Source organism: Heterodontus francisci, chromosome 16 (assembly GCF_036365525.1).
Source record: "Heterodontus francisci isolate sHetFra1 chromosome 16, sHetFra1.hap1, whole genome shotgun sequence".
In the NCBI taxonomy this organism is placed as follows: Eukaryota; Metazoa; Chordata; class Chondrichthyes; order Heterodontiformes; family Heterodontidae; genus Heterodontus; species Heterodontus francisci.
In genome coordinates, this window is record NC_090386.1 from 38,735,828 (window position 1) to 38,751,920 (window position 16,093).

The window sequence follows — 16,093 nt, forward strand, 5'->3', positions numbered from 1 at the left end:
GGGTGGGGGGGGTGCAGAGAGACAGGACATTGGAGGGGGTGCGGAGAGAGAGGGGACATTAGGAGAAGAGGGGAGAGAGAGAGACGACATCGGGGAGAGAGAGAGAGAGAGAGAGAGAGAGAGAGAGAGAGAGAGGACATCGGGGGAAGAAGAGAGAGAGAGAGAGGACATCGGGGGAAGAAGAGAGAGAGAGAGAGGACATCGGGGGAAGAGGAGAGAGAGAGGGGAGCTGCAGAAAGGGAGGTCGTCGAGTAGGGTTTGTCTACTGTGTCATTATGGGTGGAAGTCAGAAACAGGAAAGGAGCAGTCACTTTATTGGGAGTTTTCTAAAGACCCCCCAATAGCAACAGAGACACGGAGGAACAGATTGGGAGGCAGATTTTGGAAAGGTACAGAAGTAACAGTGTTGTTGTCATGGGTGACTTCAACTTCCCTAATATTGATTGGAACCTCCTTAGTGCAAATAGTTTGGACGGTGCAGTTTTTGTCAGGTAGGTCCAGGAAGGTTTCCTGACTCAATATGTCGATAGCCTCCCCTCTAGTCAGCCGAAGTTGGATTTGCTGCATGGCAACGAACCAGGCCAGGTGGCAGATCTCTCGGTTGTAGAGCATTTCGGTGATAGTGATCACAACTCCCTGACCTTTACTATAGTCATGGAGAGGGACAGGAGCAGACAGGATGGGAAAATATTTAATTGGGGGAGGGGAAATTACAATGCTATTAGGCAGGAACAAGGGAGCATAAATTGGGAACAGATGTTCTCAGGGAAATGCATGACAGAAATGTGGAGGTTGTTTAGGGAGCACTTGCTGCGACTGCTGGATAGGTTTGTCCCGATGAGGCAAGGAAGGGATGGTAGGGTGAAGGAACCTTGAATGACAAGAGATGTGGAACAGCTAGTCAAGAGGAAGAAGGGAGCTTACTTAAGGTTGAGGAAGCAAGGATCAGACAGGGCTTTAGAGGGTTACAAGGTAGCCAGGAAGGAACTGAAGAATGGACTTAGGAGAGCTAGAAGGGGACACGAAAAAGTCTTGGCGGGTAGGATTAAGGAAAATCCCAAGGCGTTCTACACTTATGTGAGGAACAAGAGGATGGCCAGAGTGAGGGTAGAGCCGATCAGGGATAGTGGAGGGAACTTGTGCCTGGAGTCGGAGGAGGTAGGGGAGGTCCTAAATGAATACTTTGCTTCAGTATTCACTAGTGAGAGGGACCTGGTCGTTTGTGAGGATAGTGTGGAACAGGCTGATATGCTCGAACAGGTTGATGTTAAGAGGGAGGATGTGCTGGAAATTTTGAAAGACATGAGGACAGATAAGTCCCCGGGGCCAGACGGGATATACCCAAGGTTATTACGGGAAGCGAGGGAAGAGATTGCCGCGCCTTTGGCAATGATCTTTGCGTCCTCACTGTCCACTGGAGTAGTACCAGATGATTGGAGGGTGGCAAATGTTATTCCCTTGTTCAAGAAAGGGAATAGGGAGAACCCTGGGAATTATAGACCAGTCAGTCTTACGTCGGTAGTGGGCAAATTATTGGAGAGGATTCTGAGAGACAGGATTTATGATTGCTTGGAAAAGCATAGTTTGATTAGATAGTTTGATGGCTTTGTGAGGGGCAGGTCATGCCTCACAAGCCTTATTGAATTCTTTGAAGATGTGACAAAACACGTTGATGAAGGAAGAGCAGTGGATGTGGTGTATATGGATTTTAGCAAGGCGTTTGATAAGGTTCCCCATGGTAGGCTCATTCAGAAAGTAAGGAGGCATGGGATACAGGGAAAGGTGGCTGTCTGAATACAGAATTGGCTGGCCCATAGAAGACAGAGGGTGGAAGTAGATGGAAAGTATTCAGCCTGGAGCTCGGTGACCAGTGGTGTTCCGCAGGGATCTGTTCTGGGACCTCTGCTCTTTGTGATTTTTCTAAATGACTTGGATAAGGAAGTGGAAGGCTGGGTTAGCAAGTTTGCCGATGACACGAAGGTTGCTGGAGTTGTGGATAGTGTGGAAGGCTGTTGTAGGTTGCAACGGGACATTGACAGGATGCAGAGCTGGGCTGAGAAGTGGCAGATGGAGTTCAACCTGGAAAAGTGTGAAGTGATTCATTTTGGAAGGTTGAATTTGAATGCAGAATACAGGCTTAAAGACAGGATTCTTGGTAGTGTAGAGGAACAGAGGGATCTTGGGGTCCATGTCCATAGATCGCTCAAAGTTGCCACCCAAGTTGATAGGGTTGTTAAGAAAGCGTATGGTGTGTTGGCTTTCATTAACAGGGGGATTGAGTTTAAGAGCCGCGAGGTTATGCTGCAGCTCTGTAAAGTCCTGGTTAGACCACACTTGAAATATTGTGTTCAGTTCTGGTCGCCTCATTATAGGAAGGATGTGGAAGCTTTAGAGAGGGTGCAGAGGAGATTTACCAGGATGGTGCCTGGACTGGAGGGCATGTCTTACGAAGAAAGGTTGAGGGAGCTGGGGCTTTTCTCATTGGAGCGAAGAAGGATGAGAGGTGACTTGATAGAGGGGTACAAGATGATGAGAGGCATAGATAGAGTGGATAGCCGGAGACTTTTTCCCAGGGTGGAAAGGGCTATCACCAGGGGGCATAATTTTAAGGTGATTGGAGGAAGGTTTTGGGGAGATGTGAGAGATAGGTTCTTTACACAGAGAGTGGTGGGTGCGTGGAATGCACTGCCAGCGGTGGTAGTAGAAGCAGATACATTAGGGACATTTAAGCGACTCTTGGTTAGGTACATGGATGATAGTAGTATGAAGGGTATGTAGGTAGCTTGATCCTAGAGAAGGTTCAAGGTTCGGCACAACGTCATGGGCCGAAGGGCCTGTACTGTGCTGTATTTTTCTATGTTCTACATCGGGGGAAGAGGAGAGAGAGAGAAGGGACATGGGGGGAAGAGGGGAAAGAGAGAGAGAGAGGGGACATGGGGGGGGGGGGGGAAGAGGGGAGAGAGCAAGAGAGAGAGAGGGGACATCGGGGGAAGGGGAGAGAGGGGACATCGGGGGAAGGGGAGAGAGGGGACATCGGGGGAAGGGGAGAGAGGGGACATCGGGGGAAGGGGAGAGAGGGGACATCGGGGGAAGGGGAGAGAGGGGACATCGGGGGAAGAGGAGAGAGAGAGGGAGAGGGGGGACATCGGGGGAAGAGAAAGAGAGAGAGAGAGGGGACATCGGGGGAAGAGAAAGAGAGAGAGAGAGGGGACATCGGGGGAAGAGAAAGAGAGAGAGAGAGGGGACATCGGGGGAAGAGGAGAGAGAGCGGGGACATCGGGGGAAGAGGAGAGAGAGCGGGGACATCGGGGGAAGAGGAGAGAGAGAGAGGGGACGTCGGGGGAAGAGGAGAGAGAGAGAGGGGACGTCGGGGGAAGAGGAGAGAGAGAGAGGGGACGTCGGGGGAAGAGGAGAGAGAGAGAGGGGACGTCGGGGGAAGAGGAGAGAGAGAGAGGGGACGTCGGGGGAAGAGGAGAGAGAGAGAGAGGGGACGTCGGGGGAAGAGGAGAGAGAGAGAGGGGACGTCGGGGGAAGAGGAGAGAGAGAGAGGGGACGTCGGGGGAAGAGGAGAGAGAGAGAGGGGACGTCGGGGGAAGAGGAGAGAGAGAGAGGGGACGTCGGGGGAAGAGGAGAGAGAGAGAGGGGACGTCGGGGGAAGAGGAGAGAGAGAGAGGGGACGTCGGGGGAAGAGGAGAGAGAGAGAGGGGACGTCGGGGGAAGAGGAGAGAGAGAGAGGGGACGTCGGGGGAAGAGGAGAGAGAGAGAGGGGACGTCGGGGGAAGAGGAGAGAGAGAGAGGGGACGTCGGGGGAAGAGGAGAGAGAGAGAGGGGACGTCGGGGGAAGAGGAGAGAGAGAGAGGGGACGTCGGGGGAAGAGGAGAGAGAGAGAGGGGACGTCGGGGGAAGAGGAGAGAGAGAGAGAGAGGGGACGTCGGGGGAAGAGGAGAGAGAGAGAGAGAGGGGACGTCGGGGGAAGAGGAGAGAGAGAGAGAGAGGGGACGTCGGGGGAAGAGGAGAGAGAGAGAGAGAGGGGACGTCGGGGGAAGAGGAGAGAGAGAGAGAGAGGGGACGTCGGGGGAAGAGGAGAGAGAGAGAGAGAGGGGACGTCGGGGGAAGAGGAGAGAGAGAGAGAGAGGGGACGTCGGGGGAAGAGGAGAGAGAGAGGGGACGTCGGGGGAAGAGGAGAGAGAGAGAGAGAGGGGACGTCGGGGGAAGAGGAGAGAGAGAGAGAGAGGGGACGTCGGGGGAAGAGGAGAGAGAGAGAGGGGACGTCGGGGGAAGAGGAGAGAGAGAGGGGACGTCGGGGGAAGAGGGGAGAGAGAGAGAGAGAGAGAGAGAGAGAGAGAGAGAGAGATAGATAGATTCTGAAGAAGGGTCACTGACCTTAAAATGTAACTCTGCTTCTCTCTCCACAGATGCTGCCAGATCTGCTGAGTATTTCCAGCATTTCTTGTTTTTATTTTATATTATATAGAGAGAGAGGGGGAACGTCGGGGGAAGAGAGGGGGAACGTCGGGGGAAGAGAGGGGGAACGTCGGGGGAAGAGAGGGGGAACGTCGGGGGAAGAGAGAGGGGACGTCGGGGGAAGAGAGGGGACGTCGGAGGGAGAGAGAGGGGACATCGGGGGAAGAGAGGGAGAGAGAGGGGACGTCGGGGTAAGAGAGGGAAGAGAGAGGGGACGTCGGGGTAAGAGAGGGAAGAGAGAGGGGACGTCGGGGTAAGAGAGGGAAGAGAGAGGGGACGTCGGAGGGAAGAGAGAGGGGACGTCGGAGGGAAGAGAGAGGGGACGTCGGAGGGAAGAGAGAGGGGACGTCGGAGGGGACGTCGGGGGAAGAGAGAGGGGGAGAGAGAGAGGGGACGTCGGGGGAGAGAGAGAGGGGACGTCGGGGGAGAGAGAGAGGGGACGTCGGGGGAGAGAGAGAGGGGACGTCGGGGGAGAGAGAGAGGGGACGTCGGGGGAGAGAGAGAGGGGACGTCGGGGGAGAGAGAGAGGGGACGTCGGGGGAGAGAGAGAGGGGACGTCGGGGGAAGAGAGAGGGGACGTCGGGGGAAGAGAGAGGGGACGTCGGGGGAAGAGAGAGGGGACGTCGGGGGAAGAGAGAAGGAGAGAGAGGGGACGTCGGGGGAAGAGAGAAGGAGAGAGAGGGGACGTCGGGGGAAGAGAGAGGGAGAGAGAGAGGGGACGTCGGGGGGAGAGAGAGGGGACGTCGGGGGGAGAGAGAGGGGACGTCGGGGGGAGAGAGAGGGAGAGAGAGGGGACGTCGGGGGAAGCATCTTTTCCAGCACTCCTTGCAGGCCAGGAGCAGGACTGCTCTTCCTGGGCCCTCAAGGAAGCTTTCAACCTCCCGCAGCCTCAGTTGCCTTCCCCCTCTACCTCCCCTCTCTATGTCCCCTCTCTTTCCCTGACCCTCCCACCGCCTTGGAGGTCCTCTCTCCCCCAACACATTGCCCCCCACCTCACTTGACACCCCAGTGTCCTCTCTCCCTGCCACCCCCCCACCGCCATCCTGATGTCCACTCTCTTTCCCCCAGTTGCCTGCTCTGTTTCACTGCTGAGTTTCCTCAGCCATAGGAAACATGCACACAATCATTAAAAACGGCAACTGGTGCCTACAAGGCAGGTTGCAAATGATCTGCACTAGCTTTCTCTATCTACCCTAACGAAGTCCTGCTTTTCAGCCACAGGAGAGAACCTCTTACTGCACCGGAGTGGCATTATTTTCTATTTGCCACACTGATTCTCACTGATCTGAGTCACTGCCAATTTAGTGCTAAATTGGGGACCGTTTTGTGCTTTGGGCGCATCTGCTTAAAAACTGGGTTGCAATTGTTCATGTTGGTTCTTTACAGATTAAAGAGTTTTCTCTCATTGCTTGAGAACCTTATGTCTGAGACTTTGAAGTTTATTTGCTGCAAAGTATGGCAGGATTTTGTTGAACTACTGAACAATATTTATCACTTTAGTTATTTTGCATAAGCATTGACTTCATGGGAGGAGGTGATAAACTTCATATTGGAATCATGGAAATTTACAGCACAGAAGGTGGCCCTTCAGCCCATCGTGTCTATGCTGACCTGAAAACAGCTATTCAGCTGAATCCCACTTTCCAGCTCTTGGTCCATAACCTTGTAGGTTATAGCACTTCAGCTGCATATCCAAGTACTTTAAAATGCAATTTGGGTTTCTGCCTCTACCACCCTTTTCAGGTTCCCACACCCTCTGGATGAAAGAGATTATTCAGTTCCCCTCTAATCCTTCTACCAATTACTTTAAATATATGCCCCCAGTTATGGACCTATTTGCTAAGGGAAATAGATCCTTCCTAGCTATTCTATCTAGGCCCCTCGTAATTAAATCTCCTCTCAGAAAAGAACTTATCCATATTTCCTCATAGCTAAAATTCTCCATTCCTGGCAATATCCTCATAAATCTTTTCTGTACTCTCTCTTGTACAATCACATCCTTCATGCGGTGACCAGAACTGCATGAAGTACTCTAGCTGTGGCCTATCTAGCATTTTATATAGTTCCAGCATAACCTCCCTGCTCTTGTATCCCATGCTTCAGCTAGTAAAAGAAAGTATCCTGTATTTTTATTTCCCAAAAATATGCTTAATTCATAAAAATCTGTAATAAAAACATTACAAAACAGTTCAAAACATTCCAAAAAGTGCAAAGGAGATCAGTTTTCTTCAATACACGAGTGAGTTGCCTCACAATCCTTCCATTCCATTTTGTATGCCATGTACATTTTACAGCAAACTCATATTTGGTGTATACCCATGTGTCCAGCCCCTCAGTTCACTATGGCAGGAGGACGTTACACAGTCGTCTTTCCTCATTGAGCCTTTACAGCGGCTGCCCCAAGCTTTAGTGCATCCCTCAGCACGTAGTCTGATCCTTGGAATGTGCCAGTCTGCAACACTTGGTCGTGGGCAACTCTTTGCCCTGGAAGACCAGCAGAATTCATGCAGACCAAAGAGCGTATTTCACCAAATTGATGGCCCTCCAGCAGCCTTTGATGTTTATCTTGGTGTACGTCCCTGGAAACAGCTCGTAGAGCACAGACTCCTGTGTTAGAGATGCTTGGGATGAACCTTGACAAAAACCACTGCATCTCTTTCCACACCTGCTTTGCAAAGACACATTCCAGAAGGAGGTGGGCAACAGTCTCTTCCCCACCACAGCCATCTCGAGGGTTGCGCGCGGAGTGGGTGAGACTTCAACCTTTTTTAATCCCTTTTGAGTTCCTCAATGTTCTCTGGGGTTAGCAGTGTAGCGTTGAGCTTCCATGTCCCCCTGCCAACCCGCTGGTTGTCCTGTAAGCGACAGTTGACCAGTAAGAGGCAGTGGTCCGAGAAGAACACCGGCTTGATGTCGGTGGATCTGACCGTGACAGCACGGTACACTTTTTGTTTCCCAAAAATATACTTCATAAAAATCTGTTTTAAAAAAAAACATTACATCACAGTTCAAAACAGCACCAAGTAGGCATTCCAAAAAGTGCAAAGGAAATCCATTTTCTTCAATACAGGAGTGAGTTGCCTCACAACCCTTCCATTCCATTTTACATGCTATGTACATTTTACAGTAAACCCATATTTGGTGTATACAGCCCGAGGGGTTTCCCATAGGTCCAGCCCCTCAGTTCACTATGGCGGGAGGACCTTACACAGTGGGGGTCCTTCCCCATTGAGCCTTTGTAGCAGCTGCTCCAAGCTTTAGTGCGTCCCTCAGCATGTAGTCCTGGACCTTGGAATGTGCCAGTCTGCAACACTTGGTCGTGGGCAACTCTTTGTGCTGGAAGACCAGCAAGTTTCGGGCAGACCGAAGAGTGTCTTTCACCGAATTGATAGTCCTCCAGCAGCAGTTGATGTTTATCTCGGTGTGCGTCCCTGGGAACAGCCCGTAGAGCACAGACTCCTGTGTTACAGAGCTGCTTGAGATGAACCTCGACAAAACCCATTGCATCTCTTTCCACACCTGCTTTGCAAAGACACATTCCAGAAGGAGGTGGGCAACAGTCTCTTCTCCACCACAGCCACCTCGAGGGCAGCATGCGGAGGGGGCGAGACTCCAGGCATGCAGGAAAGATCTGATGGGGAGGGCCCTTCTCACCACAAGCCAAGCTACATCTTGTTGCTTGTTTGAAAGTTCTAGTGATTAGGCACTCTGCTCGGGGACGCATCCGACAGGATCAACCACCTCCTTTTCCCGTAGGACCTTGAGGACATTCCATGTAGACGACTGCTTGATGGATTGGTGATCAAAGATGTATTTCGCAGAAACTTTTCCATGAAGGATAGGTGGAATGGCACAGTCCAACTGGTCGGAGCTTTCCACGGCAATCTGACCAGACCCATCCTTTGCAACACCGGGGACAGATAGAACCTCAGCACGTAGTGACACTTGGTGTTTGCGTACTGGGGCTCTACGCACAGCTTGATGCATCCACACACGAAGGTGGACATCAGGATGAGGGCGATGTTGGGTACATTTTTCCCGGCCTTATCCAGAGGTTTGAACATCGTGTCCCTCCGGACCCGTTCCATTTTGGATGACAGCAAGGGGCACAAACAGGAAGTCAATCCTGTATGACTTCTTAACTGCCTTATCTACCTGATCTTCAGGGATCTGGGAGCATGCATACCAAGGTCCCTCTGTTCCTCTACACTTTTCAGTATCTTACCATTTATTGTGTATTCCCTTGCCTTTTTTGTCCTCCCCAAATGCATTACCTCCTGCATCTCTGGATTGAATTCCATTTGCCACTTTTGTGCCCACCTGACCAGTCCTTTGATATCTTCCATCAGTCTACTGCTTTCTTCCTCATTATCATCCACACAGCCAATTTTTGTATCAGCTACAAACTTCTGAAACATGTCCCCTACATTTAAGTCTAAATCATTGATGTCAGCAGACTACTCTCTTTAAAAACTATAAAAGATACATATTTTTTCAGCCCAGTCAGTGTGCTCTGGTTAGACATTGACCAGTGTTTGTTTTCCTGTATTTAACCTATGTTTTGCTTTCTAGATTTAAATGTGAATTCTGTGACTATGTCTGTGAGAACAAGAAGCTCCTCCTTAACCACCAGCTTTCGCATACCACCGATAAACCATTTAAATGTGACTTCTGCAAGTACTCCACCATCAAAGAAGACTTTCTGGTTTCTCACGTTGCCATTAAACATACAGGTGAGCTTAGAGATGGCGTTTCTTTGTTGCTTCTAATATATTTGTCACCTTCAATCAAGGAATTCCCTTGAAGAGAAAGATACTTTAAATGAAAGGCGCATGTAGCAGGTCCCCATCACACTAACTTCCCCCACCCCGCCTCAAACAAAGTAGTGGAGAATTCTCAGTTTAGCTGATTATATTTAAAAGACTTCCATAGAGTTTAGTGGGAGGGAGATGAAACAGTACAGACTTTTTTAGTTGTATTTGGTACTGGGACCAGGAATGAAGGTAATCCCCACATAGGACACTTAGCCAGAGCCAGTCTGTTGCATACACCTGTTGTTTTTTTTCTGGCTGAAGGTTAATTTTTGAGGAAGAAATCGACACCGTTTCATTGAGGCAATATATATTTTCTCTAACTTTTTCCTTACTCTAATTTTTTGGGGGGAAATACTCAACAATGTAGCAATATGTAATCCCAACCTTCCCTCTCCTGGATTATTATTTCCCCTTAAAGAAAGGATATAATTTAATTTTTTGAAGCAAACAGCAAGTTTTTAAATCAGGATGTATATAGGTAGCAAAATGTTCTCATTACCTTCTGTATTACACAAACGTGTTTGTTAATATGGGGAAGCACTTGATGTCGAAGCAAAACACTTTGCATGTTATTCCTGTTCCATTTTTTAAAAAAATGTTACGTTAGCTTGTATAAAATATGCCTTTTAATGTGCAGGAATATTACTCTGCAGTTCTGGAATGTGTTGATTTTCCCCTGGTCCTCACACCCCTCTCCACAGTACTTGTATGACGTGGTGGAAGATGTGAACTGGAAATGTAAGGAATGATCCAACTGGTGTGTGCTTTGAGGGGAAGTGTCTCTGCATGGTGAATGGTGTGTGTGAGGGAAATGTGCACATTAGATAAGGCATATTGCTAGTAGGTTTACTTGAATCACATAAGCAACAGTTACTTGTGTTGTACTAGTCTGAATAATATCCAATTTAATGGATATCTGAAATGCATTAATATTGTAATACATTCCCCGATGCTGAAAGTGAGTACATTCATGCTAATGCTACTTGTATGTGTTAGACAATTTCAGATTAGACATTTTTGTCTGCCCAAACTATTAAATACAACTAGATGCCACTGTGCTTCCAAAATTCACTTTCCTATTTCATGGCCAGCTTGATTGCTTCTGTAAATCACTTTCCACTTCGAGAGGAGTAAGTATACAAGGTTAATAGTACACACTGCAATCGGACACCACTTTAGAGGTCATTTAAATATGCAAGGTAATTGCACCTTAACTACTCATTGAACAGCTGTTTTGGTTAAAGATATAAGCAGTGCACTTATGCTGTGAGCATCGACTTTATAATTAACAATAACAGTAATGAAAAATGATTTGTGCTATTTGATCGATTTAAAGGATTACCTAATTTAAACATGGGTAGTTTAATTGGTGGAGACAAATGGGAAATGATTCAAAATTCACACTAGTTATGAGCAACTATTTGAAAATTGCAAGGAGCAGTTTAATGCGATATAACAGTAATGAGGGCCAGATGGTATCAGGGAAGATGATGTGAAGTTTTCCTGTTTTACATACCAACCATCTATTTTGGCCAATCTGTGTAAGATTACTAGTAAACTCTGAATTATGGATGCAAACTCAGGTTTCGAAGGTAAAAAAACCATGCTGTAATAATCCAATGTGACAGGTAGTTACTTCAATATATGGTTTAATGGGATTTGCAGTTTAATATTTCAGTAATGGAATTATGTTCTTGTATACGAGCACTGTTCCCTATATGGTATTTTGACCACTATATTTAAACTATTAAAATAGAAAGGTTGGTGAAATGGTGTGAATGATCTATTTTTGTGAAGGGATTACACTAGTATTAAATACATATTCTCATAGGTGAGAAACCATTCTCCTGTGACCTCTGCCATTTCAACACCAAGCACAAGAAGAACTTGCGGCTACACGTTCAGTGCCGCCATCCGGAGTATTATGATGACTGGGCAAAGATCCATCCTGAAGAGCCGCCACGCAGGCGCCGGCCATTCTTCACTCTGCAGCAGATAGAAGAGTTGAAACAACAGCACGAGCAGATGCAGTCTACGCAAGAAAGCATACGAGACACCATTGTGAGTGCAACTCTCCAGACATCAGTTTGGGATTGTTCCCACTTATCTCACACAATGCATAACTTTCCAAAGTTGTGTTTATCTGTTCTATGAATGAGTCTATGTGAAGAGTGTCAGGTTTCCTTTTCCTTATTGGTTCAGTGTTAGTCTATGTTTTCTCCATTATATTGGTGAATAATAAAAGTATAAAGTTGGTTTCAGTCATCTAACACAAAACCTTACAACCCAAATGCATTTTCTTCCTGAAATCACCTTGGATAGATCCATCTTGTCAATTTCTCACCCAGTCCACTGCATACGCCTATAAGTAAAATTTATTGCATAATTAAGGCGCAAGACATTCTCTCCTCCCCTCCCCTATCTCAAAATTATCTATAATCTTGGCTCCAATAACTCCCTGTCTCTCCCCACAATAGGAGTCTCTGAACCTCCTGAATGTTGGGTTATATTCACTCTCCCCAACCTCATAAACCTCATAACTTGCTTGCTTCTTTGCGTAAGTTTCGGAATTAGAGCCTCTGAGAATACAATTTCTAAGAGACAACACAGTTTTTTTTAACAAAGGAATGCTGCCAAAGAGGTATCCATTTCCATCTTGAATTTGTTGACACTATTTGCCTCCATGTTGCCTCTTGCTGTCAATTCCACATATTCACTGTTCTGAGTTTGTGTCTGTGCCCCCAGATAGGGTTTGGGGGAATGTCGTACAGGTTATTGGGTTTGGTTTATACCGTTAGGATTTTGTTCAATAAGGTCTCCCCTAAGCTGCCTTTTCTCCAGTGTAATCATCCGGGCTTCCTTTGTCTTGGAGTTCAGGTGTCTCATTTTTAGTTGCTGTCTTCTGTACCTTCTCCATAGACAGAATGCCTACAAATTACCAGAATTGTGGACATGGCTCTGTACAAGTTCACTATTGTCCCCCCCTAACCATTGGGGCTTTGTTCCATTACTCAAGCTATGCATCACAAGATTTTGTTCACTTTCTTTACTGCTGTTGCACACTGCACCGATGCTTTCAATCAACTATCCACCAGCATCCCAAATCTCTCCTCTTTACTGCTTTTCTTGTATTCCTAGTGCTTATTCCCCCTTCTCGAGACATTACTTCACATTCATCCATATTAACTTACATCTGCTCTGATTCCCATTTTCTCTACATATTTTGTTTTCTTGCCCTTCAAGATGCCCTCCTTACAGTTTACCTATTCCACATGTCAGACTCACTGACTGGGATTATTGTTGCATCCACTTTTATAAATTACATTCACCGTTGTCTAATTTTGATGAAACCACTTCTACTAATGAACACACTAAAAATGCGTTCCAAGTTGTGACCAGTTTCATTACCCACATCCTTACGTACCTGAGTGTGCACGCCATTTAGGTCAGGTTCCATGTCTTTCTTTGATCTTCTGAGCCTGCCTCCCATTTTTGGTTATTGCCATTTGCTTTACATTCCTCACAATTGCAATTTCAATTTCTACTTGAGATTTCAGATAGTTTGTTCCATTTAACCCACTAATCTCTCCTCTGATCTGCCTGTAGATTTACATTTGAATAAAGTTACTATTTCTTCAGCTGTACAAATAACTTGTTGCCCACATCAGTTTCTTTCTAACTATTACATTTCTTTTCCAGTGACATATGGTTACCTTAATGTATTCTTGAAAATATTTCACTTACTTGTATATTTGTCCCTTTTAACAATGGGTTCCACCCCATGTTTAGAATCCCATATGCTAAATGTATTCATGTCCAAATGATAAGAAAAGCTGCTGGTGTTTGAAAGCAGTAATTCAGTAGATTGTGGCTTATGAAAGTGAGCAGAAGTATGAGATTGAATTGCTGCATTTCATTAATTGGTAGTTAATTGTTTCGAATCTAATCTTCATTTTTGACTTGTTACATTGTGAGCACGGTACAATAATTACGTTTTAGCCAGTATGACCCAGCAGATGACTGAAAAAAAAATGTGATGAAGTGCACACAGCATGAATCTTGAGATTCAATGTTATCTCTTGCCAGCAGGCTGCCTGGGAAAATAATATAATCCCATGCATCTATTTATATTGTAACGACAAACATTCCCTAGCAATCTCAAGAAAAAGATGCCTTTCTAATTCAAATTGCTCCTTTTGAGGATTGACCTTGCAAGCTTGCACCCATTTTCTAATGCCAACAAATTCAAAAACAGTACTTCTGTGATTTATTTAGTATTGCTGTAATATCAAGAAGTTCATTGGATAGCTAAACCTATTGTTCTTGGTCCTTGTTTATTATGTACAATGCATGTGTATAAACGCCCAATGTATGGTGAATAAGGTTACTGAGCTACGAGCACAAATAATCATTTGGGAATATGATGTAGTGGCAATAACAGAAGTGTGGCTTAAAAATAGCAAGGACTGGACGTTTAATATACAAGGATATCAGAAAAGATAGAGAAGCAAAAAAGGGAGGTGGGGTGGCAGTACTGATTAAGGAAGACATTGTAGTGTTGGAAAGGGAGGAGGCCCTTGAGGGGGCAAGGACATAATCCATGTGCTCAGAGTTGAGAAGCAAAAAGGATATGGTCATGCTACTAGGGGGTATTCTATAGGTCTTCAAATAGTGAGAGAGATAGAGGAGCTAATCTGCAGGGAACTCCGATGTGCAAGAACTATAGAGTGGTTTTATTGAGAGACTTTAATTACCCAAATATCAATTGGGATGATGTTAGAGTAAAGGATAAGGAGGGGGAGGAATTTCTGAAATGTTTTCAGGAGAACTTCCTTGATCAGTATGTTCTCAGCCCAACTAGAAAGGAGGCATTGCTGGATCTGGTGCTGGGAAATGAAGTGGGCCAAGTGTCTGTGAGGGAACACTTGAATCAGAGGGATCATCATATCACAAGGTTTACTCCGTAATGCAGAAAATCAAGGAACGAAATAAGGTAGAACGTCTAGGTTGGAAGAGGGCTAATTTCAACCCAATGAGAAGGGATTAGCCAAGGTAAAATGGAACCAAAGACTAACGGGGAAAGCTGTATCGGAACAATGGGTCATCTTTAAGGAAGAGATGCTTCTGGTACAGGCTAGGTACATTTCAACAATGTCGAAAGGTAAGGGCGGCACAGTGGCTAGCACCGCAGCCTCACAGCTCCAGAGACCCGGGTTCGATTCTGGGTACTGCCTGTGCGGAGTTTGCAAGTTCTCCCTGTGTCTGCGTGGGTTTTCGCCGGGTGCTCTGGTTTCCTCCCACATCCAAAAGACTTGCAGGTGATCGGTAAATTGGTCATTGTAAATTTCCCCTAGGGTAAGGAGGTGATAGGGAATATGGGATTACTGTAGGATTAGTATAAATGGGTGGTTGTTGGTCGGCACAGACTCGGTGGGCCGAAGGGCCTGTTTCAGTGCTGTATCTCTAAATATTAAAAAAAAGAGGTGGAGTGGTGCTGCTACCTGACCTGAACCCAATGAGACCCGACGACATGTGTTGGGTTCGGGTCGGGTCGGGGCCGGCTTTCGGGCTTGGGTCAGGTCGGGCCGAGTCCAGATCAAGTCGGGTCGGGTTGGGCCAGACACACACGGTAAGTGCTCTGCTGGTAAGTATTAAAAAATAAAAAAAAACTTACCTGAGCTGGGAGTCTGGGATGAAACTGACTCTGCGCAGTGAGCGAGTGACATCACTATGACGTCTCTCGCATGCGCTGCAGCTTCTTGCAGGTTCGATGTCAGGAAGGTAAGTAAAGGGATGGTCGGGCTGGGCTCGGGCCCGCTGTGGTTCGATCGGGTTCCTTTCCCCAACCTAAAGCAGGCCTCTAAGGTGGAGTGGGGCCTATTAGGGACGAAGAAGGTAATATATGCTTAGAGGCACAGGGTAATGTTTAATGAGTACTTTGTATTGATATTTACTGAGGAAGAGGATCCTACAAAATATCAGTAGAAGCAGAGAGAGTAGAGGCAGTGGATAGGATAAAAGTTGAGAGGGGGATGGTACTAAAAAGGCTGGCTATGCTTGGGGTAGATAAGTCACCTGGTCCGGATGGCTTGCATTCCAAGTTTCTTAGGGAAGTGGGGATGGAGATAGTGGAGGGCGTGCCATAATCTTCCAATCTTCCCTGGCTATGCGGGAGGTGCCAGAGGATTGGAGAGTAGCAAATGTGACAACCTTATTCAAGAAAGGGTGTCAGGACAGTCCTAGCAACAACAGGCCAGTTAATTTAACATCAGTAGTGCATAAGGTTTTGGAAACAATAATCAGTGAAGAAACAACAAACACTTGGAGAGGTTCGAGTTCATTAAGGAGAACCAGGAGGGATTTGTTAAAGGGAGATCTAATTTTTTGATGAAGTAACAGAGAAGGTTGATGAAAGGAATGTGGTGGATGTTGTTTATATGGATTTTAAGAAAGCGTTTGATAGGATACCATATAAAAGGCTGGTTAACAAAATTGAGGCTCGTGGAATAGGAGGGTCTGTGTCCAATTGGATCAAAAAATTGCTTAAGGACAGAAAACAGTGAGTTGTAGTAAATGGTTGTTTTTCAGACTGGAGGATGTAGACAGTGGTGTTCCCCAAGGACCAGTGTTGGGGCCACTGCTTTTTGTTATATATAACTGACTTGGATCTTGAAATACAGAGTAGAATCACAAAATTTGCCTATGACATCAACCTTGGAGAGTGGCAAACAGTAAGGATGATATGAACTGCCTGAAACAGGACATAGATAGGCTAGCAAAGTGGGCAGACAGGTGGCGGATAGAATTTAATACTG

The 16,093-nt window shown here is 46.6% G+C and overlaps 1 protein-coding gene across 1 annotated transcript in view; it reads left to right on the forward strand.

Moving 5' to 3' along the window:
• LOC137378261 (zinc finger protein 335-like) overlaps positions 1 to 16,093 on the forward strand; it is a 158,847-nt gene that overhangs the window by 85,870 nt on the left and 56,884 nt on the right. The window contains exons 28-29 of the mRNA XM_068048502.1: positions 9,037 to 9,197; positions 11,110 to 11,339. Coding sequence (XP_067904603.1) covers positions 9,037 to 9,197; positions 11,110 to 11,339 — 391 coding nt within the window. The remainder of the gene's footprint in view (positions 1 to 9,036; positions 9,198 to 11,109; positions 11,340 to 16,093) is intronic.